A 13668-nucleotide genomic window follows, 5' to 3' on the forward strand; every position below is an offset into this window, starting at 1 on the left:
TATTATTGCAACGCTGGGTGTTACAGGGTTAACAATCTGTGCAACATGAATGCTGTCTTTGTCCTTTGTTGCAGTCCAAGAGAGAACATGAACTGACCTTGACAGCACCAAGAGTTTATACAAGAATGATTAATTAACAAACACGTTTGTTAATAATAAGCTAAATAAAATGGCCTGAGGGAAGAGTAATAAACAGATTTAATTTGTTTTTGTTCCTTTACAGTTCTATCACTTGTTCACAGGAACAGGAACGTACAAGCCACAGTCTTAAGAAAGGGCCATAAGACAACACACGCAATGTTCAAGTAATGGCTTTTATTTAACAACAATAGAAATTCTTCCTTTAGTCTGTCATGGTATACACAAAGAGTGAGAGTTAGAATCGTGCATTTACCAAACCACTACCGAGGGCCCAGTCAGTATTGTATCCGACATGATCGATAACCCTAGCCAATTAAAAATATACTGCAGCTATTCACAACAATAGAAAGGAATGTGTTCAGTCAGTGCATTTAAGTGTTGTGAACATGAAGTGAGTTTCTTTTTCTTGAACATAGCCCTACTGTGTATCTAACGCTTGCATAGTTAAAAGTGATGCACAACACATGCATTTCTTATAACAGGAAGAGTCTGATCAAATCTATGCATGGTCATCTCAAAACAGCCAGAATTTAAAATGACTATGGCAAAACTATCACACGCACACAAATAATGAATAAATTCTTTATATGGGCAGAGTTCCAGAACTCTGTCAGTTTAGCTACAGTATCTGAAGATCAAAGTGCTACAGAGACTAAAGAGTCGGATAGGGATTTGTGCGCAATATAGCCATTCTCCTCTACATAACGGACCTTGAAATTCATAGTTAGTTATGATTCAACTTAGCTGAATAAATTATCTCCATCTGAGATACATAAAATATCACGATTGACCACGAATAGCCAACAACACTTTAAATGTAATGGACATGTTTGATCTCTAGAGCAAGTAAACAGGACAGACGGTAAAAGTCTGCGACACAAATGTACACAAGAAAGCTCTGAAGATTCACATTCAAGTTTAAAACACTCCTTTTACCTAATAGAATAAATGTAAAATACAACCTAACTATTTCCAAACATGCTTAAGAGCGCTTTGTCTTTGTGCTTTTAGTATTGAAATTGCAGAACTGATGCTTCAGACGTTTCGATGCCACTCAGCTCCCATCAGATTCAGAAAACGTTTCATGGCTTCACCTCACTTGGAGAGACAGACCAGGGATCTTGTTCACGCCAAGGCCTATTTCTTACCGGCACAGTACCTCTACACAGAAAACGATGTCATAGTACATTTATTGTCAAGTTTCATATATGTTGATAAGCTGTAAGCTGCATCAGAGAGCCCTACTACAAACGAATACACAGCTGAGAGAATTTGAATGAGGTTTAGATAGGTGATGTTTCTGTATGGTACATAAGTAATCGTCTGTAGTTAGTAGATGTCAGGCACTTGAGGGTAGTTTCTCTCCCAGTAGCCGTTCACGTAGAGCCAGTCCTGAGCTTTGTTGTGCGGGTTTGGTCCCTGGTGAAACCACCTGCCAGGAGCAATGCCATTTGTTTACGTCAAAACAAATTCAGGATGTGATGTCATTGGGTGCAATATGATTATGACATGAAGGGCACGTTCGGAAATACCGCACTGGAGCACACTCGCCTATTAGTTTGCATTGCACAGTGCGCTATATTCGAACGCGCCCATAATCTGCACTAATTTGGACAACAAGGCCTCTAAGCATGCACGGTTTTAAAGGGGTGGCCACTCAAGATGCCACCCCAAAATATCTGTCATGACATTGACTTCCACCTCGCTGTGGAGCGGGTGTTTGGCCAGCACTTATTTATTTTGCCTTTTATTGCCTATATTGATAGATGTACATTAGAGTGACAGGAAATGGGGAGAGAAATGGCGGGGTCACCGGGTTGACATGCAGCAAAGGTCGTCGGGATGGTGATTCGAACAGACGACATGCTGTCAAGCTGGATTAGCAGCCTATAGGTACCCAGACTGCTACGCCAGCCGTTCAAACAAGCACCCAAGGCACAGTGGCAAACAGCCAATGTTTTGCTTGAGCTTGAGGAATGTGAAAATGAGACACAAGCAACTTATCAGTGCTTGTGAAATTAACACATTGTTTATGGCTTTCTCTAAGGTGATATTTCATTACTTATCTCAACAGCGTCAAATGGGATTTCTTTCTCCATGTTGAAACCTAGCTTAAATGAGTAAAATCGATCAAGTTATTTCTGACCTTTAGAATGGTGCAGAACAGTGCATATCAGAGATACTGTAAGTTGAAGTTGAGTAATTTCTGTTCCATGCCAATGTTTGTATTATTTACAAGAGGGTGCCACTAAATGTTTGTATACATGTCTGAGGAATGAAGATGCACTACACTATTGTACCCATAGTGTGTCTATGTAGGACATTAGTGTATTTTGGTGCCACAACACATTGTCTGCTTCAAGAAAAGAGTGATTACGTCTTTTTTTATAGAATGCATTTATTTAGGTAGGTATAACTTTTATTTTTTGCACCTTACTTGAAGCAGACAATCCGTTTTCATAAAGATGCTACGGTAATAACCACCCACTCAATCAATCCACTATGAATAAACACCATGTTAAAATAAGACTTTATAACCCTTCCTGCAAAATGGGTAGAGAAAATAATTGTGTATACATGACTTTATGAAGTATTACAGTCCAACTTGTAATGCCTTAGGACAAGACATCATTATTATAATAACCCTCTGTAAATAAATGGTGGTGGTTTTATAATTTATTATCGAAATGGGCTTCACAGACGGTGTTACCCATTATTCAAACTGGCACATCGTTAGTGGACAATTGCCGACCCACCCACACACCAGGAACACCTCATCTGCCTCACAATACTGTGGAATCTCTACGGCTACACTGATATTTCATCAGCATAGCACATTTGTGGAAGAAAATAATTCACTGTGTACTGTGTGTAGTTAAAGAGAGCAAAACTTTACCACCCTCAAACTAGAGGCAAAAATGTAAGCTTGCAATTGGGCGTGTTGTCCTGATGAGGGCAGTGTAACATTTTGGAGACTAAACCAGTGGTTTTCAACCCATTTCATGTCAAGATTTTGTCCACAATTCCATGGTGTTGATGTTGGTACCATTAGGAGAGATAACAGGCAAAAGTTGATCAAAAAAACAAAATCTACATTCTCTAATTGTGTAGATTATAAATTAAGTAATGCAGATGTTTAACAATAATGAAACTCTTGAGTGTAAAATGAAACAGTCCATTAGGTTTAATTTTACGCTCTCAAGAGTTAAAGATCTAATAAGGTTGCCAACTCTCTATTTAGCTGGGGACCACCTGGAACCCCCCCTCAAGGACCACTGGTTGAAAACCACTAGACTAAACCAATGCAACACTAAGCTAGCAATGCAAAGCAGGGCATGGTGAGTGAGCCAAACCTTGGGTCAAGCGCAGGGTTCCTTCTCAATGACAACAGTGATGGGAGGGGTGGCATGGTAGGGATGGCATGGGACGGAGAGAACCACAAGACAAACGGGAAAGCAATCAGCAAAGCGGATCTACCCACAGGCCACAGCACTGGGTGAATGCAAAGCACAAACGGCATTCTATAGGAGAGATAATTGACATTTTGACTCCCGGGACTTTACCTATTTTTCCAATCCTCGCTAGATTTGGTACGATTTTTCCGGGACATCCTTTGTTTCTCCTCCAACCTCTTCTTCTCTTCACTTGCTAAATCTAAGAGTCATGGAAATATTATGAAACTAAACAACGTCCACATAACTAACACATGAAGGTTTTAAAAACGTGACATAAGGTGGACTCAGGGGATCAGTGTCGTAAGCGGTACCTATATCTCCAACTTCCATGGCACGTATGTCAGGCCTGAGACGACAGTCCGTGCGGGGCATAACTTCTTCCATGCCTTTATCCAGCTCGTTCAACTGCATGGCAAATGTAGAGAAGGCGTAGAACTGCCATGGAGAAAATGAGACCAATATACAGTATAAAGCGGAGACAGAAACAATGTGTCAGAAGTAAAATGAGAGTACAATCAGCGCTTGAAATAGAACGTTATCCTTCTCATAATCCCACAGAGCACTTGATTTGGGTTGAGTCTTTCCAGTATGTCAGGTAGCTTTCTTTTTGTTTTCTTATAATCTGGTTTAGTCCATCAGGATTCATGTCTGGTAGCTGTGCTTGATAGAGTCTGAGGAACCAGGACTTTGTTATGGAGCATATCTGGGTCGCTTTCTTTTACAGTAGGTAGTTATGGAAAATAAAAAAATTAAGGGAGGCTCCGGCACACTCATATCTGTGTACAATCAATTTATTGCAAGCTTTGGACATATGGCATTATGCCTAAGCAGATGAGCGGTGGCTTTTTTACATTACAGTAGGTGTTCATAAAATGTAAATGACCTCTTGTTAATTTTGATAATAAGAGGGTATAGTCCCAATTCTGCTCTTCATGCACTTGATTGTTGTTTTCCACTGGGTGCGGAGAATGGATTATAATGCATTATGGTTTGTGGGCAGGGCAAGCACCAAAATATTCATCAACCCAATTCATACTTTATGGCAATAATGTCTATTTTTCCATGAAGAGAGTGAGTGTCCCAACCACCGAAGGTAGTGGCAAAAAAACAGTAAAGGTAAAAAGAAAAGGTTGTGTTTTTCGCATTACAGAAGTTTTTCCCCTCTACACCAAACATCTTCACTGAAAGTATCTGATCTACAAGCTCACAATGCGCAACATGTTGTGAGCTTGTAGATCGGCTATTTTCGCAAAATGTTCGTCCCAGAAAATGGACGCTACGCTAGGGACTAGCGACTGAAATTAGAAAAACGCCCTACGAAAAATATCCCGAAAGTTAACCTTCCCAAAACCTAAATACTAACAGTGCGAAACTGTAACCAAGATTCATGCCCAAACGTACAACAATTTATTAGCTAAATCAAAGTATACTAAACCACCACACTACATTAAAAACAGCAAAAGGCTAAGATTTAATGTCACACAGAGTATCTAAAGTGAACCAGCTGTAAACCATTTGATTGGTTTTCTGTCAATCAGTTCTGTCTTGGATAGTTTTCACAGGACTGTACACCTGTGACATCACTGGGGTAAGCACAACTTCAGTGGTGTTTCAGAGACACATACTGTATGACTGCAGTGTTAAGGAAAGCCACTTCCTTCAACAAACATACATACAGTACTGTTTGTACAGTATTGTAGGGGGTTCCGAAACCTTTTCAGCTTCAGACCCAAAGGAAATTTGTCTTCCCGGGACGCAAACATATACACTTAAGCTCTATTTCAGAAATAGATTCTCGTTTTGTGAAAAAAAAAAAAGTTTTTAAAATAAAACACAAAATGTACGAAAGATTACTTTTTTTTTTTGTAACATGTCCTATTACCTGGGCCGAGTTTTCAGGGCGAGGGGATATCCTCCACATGAGATCACTGCCTGGAATCATCTGCACAGAATCAGAATCAGGCGGAGGCGTCTCCTCTGGCTCCTGATCCACACTAGGCTGGAGAGAGAGACATAGAAACACATTAACCACTTTCAACCTGAAGATAAATAAATAAACAGTACTACTGTGAGCTTGTAGATCAGCAATTTCTGCCATTCATTGTACAACGTAATATATGGGGTGCAGTGGTCATCATTACTATACTTTGAATATCTGTTTTTTGCTTACTTATCCAAAAACTTTTGGAGCTACAGTACTCAGTCGACAGTGATGAGGAATGTAATAGTTTTCGCAGCATATAGAATACCCGTTTGGCTTTCTTTTCCTCCGCATTCTTCTTGTCTGCCTTCTTATGTGCCTCAAAGGTGTCGCAGTCTACTGTGTATAAGCATTCGGTCCATTTGCCATAGAGTGCACAGAGCTTCTTTTTGCTGCCAATATGCAAAGAACAGAAGAGGTTATTAAAACAGAGCTTTAGGCATTTCTGATAACGTGTGCCATCACTGACAATTAGAGCTCTTATTATAGGAGTCTGCAAATTTGGCCTGTATTCACTGTCATTACATTTACAATAACAATATGTATTCAATTAAGCTAAATGAGCAACAATTTTATTAGAATATACCTAGATACATTGCTGAACATTATACCGAATTAATGAGCCACTGGTAGTGAAAGCATACAGATAGATACCTTTTATCTAGGATGTAACCCTCCACTTTGTGAAGCTCTTTGCCAAAGAGGCCACAGGGCTTGAACGTCAAGCTGCATCTCTCCCCTGTCCTGTCACAGAACGACAGCCTCTGTGTTTACCAATTCTCTTTTAGCATTCCCCATGCTGCATGACGACAAGGCTTTCAAACATTCACCACCACTCGGTTCACTCTCTCTCTCTCTTATACTTTCTAATGGCATGGAACTGTCCCAGTTCTGTTGCCACGATCAATATGCTGCATGTGAAAGTAGATCAGCACAACACTGCAGATAATATCTGCAGTGTTGTGCTGATCTTTGCAACAGATCTATGTGTATATTATACACATGGATCTGTTGCAAAGATGCCATGCACGCCAAAATGCACAAACAGATTAGCATTATGCATACATACATACATATATACATACATACATACTGCAACACACATAGCACTCGTGCGCACACACAGTACTGTATACACAGGAAATTATATGGAATCGGTGTGTTGTTTGTATTACTTGTGGTTGATCACTTCCACGTTGCCATACTGCTCAATCCAAAGTTCGCCAACAATAATATTGTGGACACAACAGGTGGGGTTTGTCCAGGTGTATGCTTCATTATATCTGCAATAGGAAAAGAACACCAAATCCAACACCGATCAATTAGTGATGATTTCCACCGTGCTTGCTCACCTGAGAAGGCAGTGTGAACCGATACGCTTAATTTAGACTTTAGTTGCACGCTGGTGTTTCGCACGAGACACGACGACGTGCGACCAAGAATAAATAAAACACTGAACTGTAATGTACGTATGAAGCACTGCCGAAACACTCACTTGGGCAGCTCCAGAGTGATGATCCCTTTGGGTTCGGCTTCAACACTCTTGCCCCAAAACTTGAGTTTGGGGTAGATGGAGCCGTGGAAAGCGAAGTCGTCGTTGAGTCCTTCAGCATGGAAGGCACTCACTGGAGGGTGGTGGCTTACCTGCTCCGACATCCACCTGAATCCCAAGTCCTCTCTGATGAAGAGAATCCATAACATTTTTATGAAAACAAATAATGTCAGAAAAGTGAACTAAACCACCGCTCATCCATAAACAAAAAAACTTGAGTTGCTGGAGCTGATTTAAATCAGAGTGAATGAAAGAAAAGAGCAACCGCACACTCGAAACACTGTGCAAGTATCCAATTAATTGCAAGTCGTTTGACCTTCTTCGGCATGAGAAAAAATGTAAAGACGACAATAAAACCTCTTGTACCCTCCATAGCGTTTGTGCACAACTATGTATAATACATTATACATAATACACAACGTTTAATACAGAGTGCAACATCTTACTATGACATTTAATTATTGAAATTAATTGTTTGTCATCTCTCTGCTCTTCTGCACATTGCAATTTTTCAGTTTTAGACCCAGAAATGGCCACAGTGGGAAAGCACTGACTGTGTATCCATTTTGCTTAATACTTAAGTTCACAGGATCTACATGCTTGTAGATCGGCTATTTTCGCCACACAACTATTAGTGGACCTCCTCACTAGATAGTATAGGCCTCCTGGCACCGATTTTAAAGCACAAAAAGGTACAGTAAGTACTGTAAAGTGGTATAAAGATTATGAGCCACAGCATGAAGTACAGCACTGAAATACAAAATGAACAGCACATATTGGTGTGTCCCCTCACACAAGACATCAGAGTGAAGGACAAATTGGACACGAGTGTATTGATTTGAGCTCACTCTGTGTGCACAACAGAGGAACTCTGTGTATGCTACATGCCTGCCTGGAAAGAGTAGTGTAAGCTAGGCAAGAGAAGTATGGAGAAGGTCAGAAGGAGTTACACTGTGTCTTTGTGAACCTAGAAAATGCATATGATAAGGTTCCAAGAGAGGAAGTGTGATACTGCGTGGCAGAGAAGAAGTATGTACGGAAGGGTTCAAGGTTGGGGGTGGGTCGGCTCTGAGGCCTTTCTTGTTCGTACTGGTAATGGACAAAAGTTGACAGAAGAAGTCAGGCATGAGTCACCATGGACTATGACGTCAAGAGGTGAAGAGGAGAGTGCAGGCTGGGTGGGACGGATGGAGAAAAGTATCGGGAGTGATTTATGACAGAAAAGGGTACCAGCAAGAGTGAGAGGGAAGATAATGATGGTAGTGAGACCAGCCATGCCGTACGGCTTGGAAACGGTGACACTGACGGAAAGACAGGAGGCGGAGGTGGCAGAATTGAGGATGCTACGATTCTCATTAGGAGTGACAAGAGCAGAAATGATTAGAGGATCAGCCCAGGTTAGAATGTTTGGGGTAATGTCCCAAGATAGCCAGGTTCTGGTCTTGTGTGACAAAAGAATTGAGTTCAATTATGAAGTCTACGATCTGTAAAGATCCTGGGCAATTTTTATTAGGGCTGCCATCCGAACATGGGGTACTAGATCCTAGAAGGGCTAAGCTACTTGATAAGCTCTGCGTAGCGAGAAAATGCATTTTGTTCAATTGGATTCACGAAAAACCTCCATCAGTGACTGAGTGGTATAGAGAAATCTATAGAGTACTTCCAATGGAAAGGCTCAGTGCCAAATTAAAAGAGAGAGAAGATAACTTTATGAATATATGGCAGCCGCTGATCGATTATTTGCCCAGGGATCTATCTATGGTGATTTATAAAGGAAGTGATTCAGTGGATTGGAGAGCCCCAGCTGTACTATTGCAATTTGCCTTTTGATGCCCATGTGTGTTGTGTTATCATGTGTATGTATGTGTGTATATATTTGTATTTATATATATATATATATATATATTCTTAATGAATACTGACCGTATTGTGTACGGTATGTGCTGCTCGCCATTTTATTATTATCTTTGTTTGTTTGTTTTGTCTTGTTTCTGAGCTTTTAGTTTTTTTTGTCTGTTTTATTGTATTGTGCTTATAATTTATACCTTTTCATGATTAATCTACTCATGTATGTGAAAACGTAAAACTTCAATAAAAAGTTATTTAAAAAAAAAAAAGAATGTTTGGGGTACAAACAAGGGAGGTGAGGTTGCGATGGTTTGGACATGTGCAGAGGAGGGATGAGGGGATCATTGGCAGAAGGATGAGATTAGAGGAAGCTGCAAGGCAAGAGGAGAATAGGATGGCCAAAGAGGAGGTTTATAGAGGAGTTAAGAGAGGATATGCAGGTGGCAGAAAATAAATGACTGAGGAAGACGCAGAGAACAGAAGCAAATTAACTGCTGTGCCGACCCAGACGGGAACTAGCCAAAAGTTATCGATATCGGCAGATATGGTTACTTAGCAACATTGTAGACAAAGATTGCTGCAATGAAAAACGCTCACAGAAACATCATGGAAAGTATAAATGAAGATTTTCTCTCACCTTATTAGCTCGTAGGTCTCTCCTAATAGTGGGTTAAATGGCTTCCCAGTCCTCTCCCATTGTGACGCTACAGCTGACACAGCAAAGGCTGCAACACACTACACAGTAAAATGCTGAGTGTTTATTTAACCAAGAGTGTACAAATGTGTAACCAAATTGTCCCACTCCGAGTTACAAATATAAAAATGTAGCGGATGGCTTTACTGTGTACAAACCATAGACTATGAGCAGTATATACATCATTAGCTAATAATAATTACTAGCCATTATACACAATGATTGTCAAGTCTCACGATATGGCAAAGTTCTAAGAAGGTATAGACTATAGAGGGTATGTACATGCATTAAAGCTGCTATAAGCAATAATATGTAAATTCTCTTTTTTTTGTATTTTGTATTCAAGACAGCCAGCAATGGGTAAAACGCTCCCAAAAAAAATGTAGTCTCTGTGACACATCTAGGGGCCGCAATCTGCATTCAAAGATTTTCCTAGAAGCTTCGTCATTGGTTGATTTGCCTGTCTACGTCCTGATTGGTTAGTCATTTCGACCGGTTTTGTTTTACAAAGCTTTTAGGAACATCTTTGAATGCAGATTGTGGCCCCTAGATGTGTCATAGACCTTTTTTAGAGCGTTTTACTCATTGCTGGCTGTCTGAATACCAACAAATATTTGAGAAATATTGCTTATAGCAGCTTTAAGTGAGTAGTAAATTGAGTGGCAAAGTGAGTTTAACATTGTTTAATGTCGTTTAATGCAATCACATAGGACTTTTCCGTTTGGATGTATGGGCTGTCAAGGCCAGAAAGTAGTTTTTTGCCATAACTTCTGGCTATGATGATGTCATGCGCATACATGAAAGGAAAGGTACTATGTTTACCCAGGGTAACTGGACTAAGCTCAAGAACTTGTTTACAGCCAGGCCCTGCGGTGGTAATTTTAACGTGCCGGTCCGGGGATACAAACTAGTGACCTTTTCCCATATCAAGACCGCTCCGCAAACCGTTCGGCCACCGCTGCCTAAATATATATACATGTAGGCTACAGTAGATGCAAACGACAATCATTAAAGTATATGGGGTTTTAAATTCATAGATCTGGCAATGTGTTTATTTGAGCTGCTACCTTCATTCTCTCTATGGAGTCTGTGGAGGCGTTGGCCTGGTGAATGAGGTAGGTATGCTCCATGTACTCTGTCAGCCGCTGCAGGAAGCTCAGGGGCTCGTTAAGGATCACAGGCATGGCAATCTTTGACAACTCCTGAGAGTGAGAGAGGGAGAGAGAGGGAGAGAGAGGGGGAGAGAGAGAGAAGGAGAGACAGAGAGAGAGGGAGCGAGAGAGGATGAAAGAAACGGTGAGGACACTCACCCATCATTACGATGTGTAGAATATAGCCTAAATACATTATGTATCCAGTGCATGATGAAACATTAATTTTCACAGTACCACATGTTCTGAACGTGTCATGGATTTACCAGGTTAATCTTCCGTATCTACTAATAATATCCAATGCACGATCACATACATAGAAGAGTACATGACATAAAGCAGGCACTAAACTCTATTTGCCAATAAAAACGCATGTGTTTGCCCATCAGGTCGGTTATGTAGAAGCCATTAGCCCCATTTAATTGGGGATTAGAGGGTAAACAGAGATTATAAAGTGTAATTAAATCCAGGCAGAGACTGGAGAGGGTATTTGATCCCCACGAGAGCTGTAATTATGATCAAACTTAATTCCACCGCAAATTAATGAGGAATTTCAAATCTACGTCATCACCATTGGGCTACTTTTCCGCCCCGAGTTTACTCGAGTTCCACTAAAACCTGCTCGAGAGGGCAAAGTCTTGAGTCAGCACTTCATTTCCCTGTCGGGGGAAATAAAGTAACAAGCGATCCATCATCATCAAAGCAAACTGGGAAGGTTATTTTTGGGTGGATTGGCCATTCTCACCATGCCGATGCATTTTCTGAGGATGCTCCAGATGCTAACGTCGTTCCTGGAGTACATGGGATTCGGTAGACATGTTCTGTGGGATGGCAGGGAGAGAGAGAGAGAGAGAGAGAGAGAGAGAGAGAGAGAGAGAGAGAGAGAGAGAGAGAGAGAGAGAAGCAACCAATGTCAATTCTGCTGAAATAGAGGAATACGGTTTTAGTATCAAAACCTTAAAAAAGTAAAAACTCCCGCACACACACAGTCTCCAAATGCAGTCGAATAATTTATTAAGGGAACAGCAACGTGTTGACCTTATTCAACCTTCGTCAGGCTATCTTTGTATCACAACCTTAAAAAGGAATTATTCAAAGAGGCATTACTGAAATCTGAGGCCCTTTATAGTGCTGTTAAAAATACATTTTCTCCAGTGGAAATCTCTATATTTATGCGTTAGTGGTGGAAAGAAACTAAGGACATTTACATAAGTACTGTACAATTCTGAGGTATTTGTACTTTGATTGTTATTACAAAACATACCTTATATACATTTCGGCCATTTGAAAATAGCTGATCTACAAGCTCACAATGCGTTGCATATTTTCTAAATATTTTGTATACCTTTGAAAACTTGAAATTAGATATTCTTTATGTGTAATTTGCTTTTGGTACTTTAAGTACATTTTGATGCCAAAGCTTTAGTACTTTTACTGGAGTACATCTTGAATTCCGGAGTTTTACTTGTAACGGAGTACAGCATTTCTACTGTACATCATTACTGTTGGTCTGACTGCGCAGAAGCACAAGGCCCCTTTTCCTCAAGTGACCCGGTTTGTTTTCCACTCTTCTCTGCTTCATGCAGAAAAATAAATAAATGAAAACAGAAACCAGAGCAATGAATACCAAGGGAAGCAAATCCTACCAAAATAGATTTCCATCCAAATGGAGTTGGTAGTTGGATTACTATCAAAGTAAAACTACAGTTTTACTTGACCCTGCGGTTTGGAAACAAAGTTAACCCGACACCTGCCAGTTAACGAGCCGCCCTGGTCAAAGCCTCATGCAATACCCATGAATGGATGGGAGATCTGAGTATCTGTAGTATTTAGTACAAGACGCATTCACCAGTAGCACCATTTGCAACACAAAAAGACAAGAAATAGACATACCGGTACATACATACTTATTTAACACCAGTATAGACGCCTAAAGGCGAGGAGCGACCGCAGGGCTGAGACACTCTACCGGAATAATGTCACTTCATTATGTCAGCACTACAGCGGAGCAGACAGACGTCCTGATGTCACTCACTCATCCCCTGTCTCATATAAGCATTGTGGTCCAAAAATAAATAAACTGTCTCAGCGATATTGTCAGGGAGGCGTCTCTGTGTCGTCACAACAGTCAGTCAGTGATATTTGATAGCGTCTGTTTATAGCGAAATGTTTAATAATTCGATGGCAGTAACATTAGCGTTTTCTCTCAGTCAATTGATTCTTTATATCCATACGAGTCAAACCACTGCGATCATTTGTTTATTTGTCACTGTCACTTTGGGGGATGCCTCCGTACAAATAACCTTCTCGAAATGTACAGAAACAAGGCCGTTTCTGAGGACATTTCTCAATGCACTTTCGCACAAAATACAGAAATGCAACAGTATAAGTACAACTAAAGCATGAAAACGTACAAGCCAAGGCTCTTCAAAGCACACGTGAGGAGGAAAAGGGCAGCATTGAAATGTAAACTTGCGCTGCAACACGAACCGCCGGCGTGCGTGCGTGTGTGTATGTGTGTGTAGTGGCGTGTGTTGTGTGTGTGTGCAGCATTACATGAAGAGCGTGTGACGGCAGCGTGACAGGCTTGAGCGTTACAGGCTTCCTGCACGTTTGCATAGTAACTGCGATAATCATTTTTATCCCACAATTTTGTAACCCATTATTTCACCCAGTGTCAATGATCTAATGTAATACTGGGCTCTACACTCCCTCCGCGAACCTGGGGAGAGCGACGGACTGACCTCGTGCTTCCTTCAATGCACGAGAGTCCAAGCCGCTTCTTTTCACCTGACAGGGGGGAGTTTACCCGGTTGGGTAAATAGCGTGTCACGTTATTTCCAACC

At 40.8% G+C, this 13668-nt stretch overlaps 1 protein-coding gene across 9 annotated transcripts in view; it reads right to left on the reverse strand.

The window, feature by feature from the left end:
- Positions 1-255: 255 nt before the first annotated feature.
- Positions 256-13668, reverse strand: part of LOC308325690 (oxysterol-binding protein-related protein 1-like) — a 33883-nt gene continuing 20470 nt past the window's right edge. For 6 of the 9 annotated variants that reach the window (XM_080778308.1, XM_080778306.1, XM_080778311.1 and 3 more), the window contains 11 exons: positions 11568-11643; positions 10739-10873; positions 9615-9712; positions 7073-7255; positions 6753-6860; positions 6232-6321; positions 5846-5969; positions 5479-5595; positions 3908-4031; positions 3705-3795; positions 256-1573 (listed from right to left, as the gene is read on the reverse strand). In XM_080778308.1, the coding sequence (XP_080634434.1) occupies positions 1471-1573; positions 3705-3795; positions 3908-4031; positions 5479-5595; positions 5846-5969; positions 6232-6321; positions 6753-6860; positions 7073-7255; positions 9615-9712; positions 10739-10873; positions 11568-11643 (1249 nt within the window). In that variant the 3' untranslated portion in view covers positions 256-1470. Of the gene's footprint in view, positions 1574-3704; positions 3796-3907; positions 4032-5478; positions 5596-5766; positions 5970-6231; positions 6322-6752; positions 6861-7072; positions 7256-9614; positions 9713-10738; positions 10874-11567; positions 11644-13668 lie in introns of those variants that run through there. The other 3 variants (XM_080778307.1, XM_080778309.1, XM_080778310.1) reach the window with 3 other exon arrangements.

The sequence above is a fragment of the Protomyctophum bolini genome (genome assembly GCF_963924005.1).
Source record: "Protomyctophum bolini genome assembly, chromosome: 12".
In the NCBI taxonomy this organism is placed as follows: Eukaryota; Metazoa; Chordata; class Actinopteri; order Myctophiformes; family Myctophidae; genus Protomyctophum; species Protomyctophum bolini.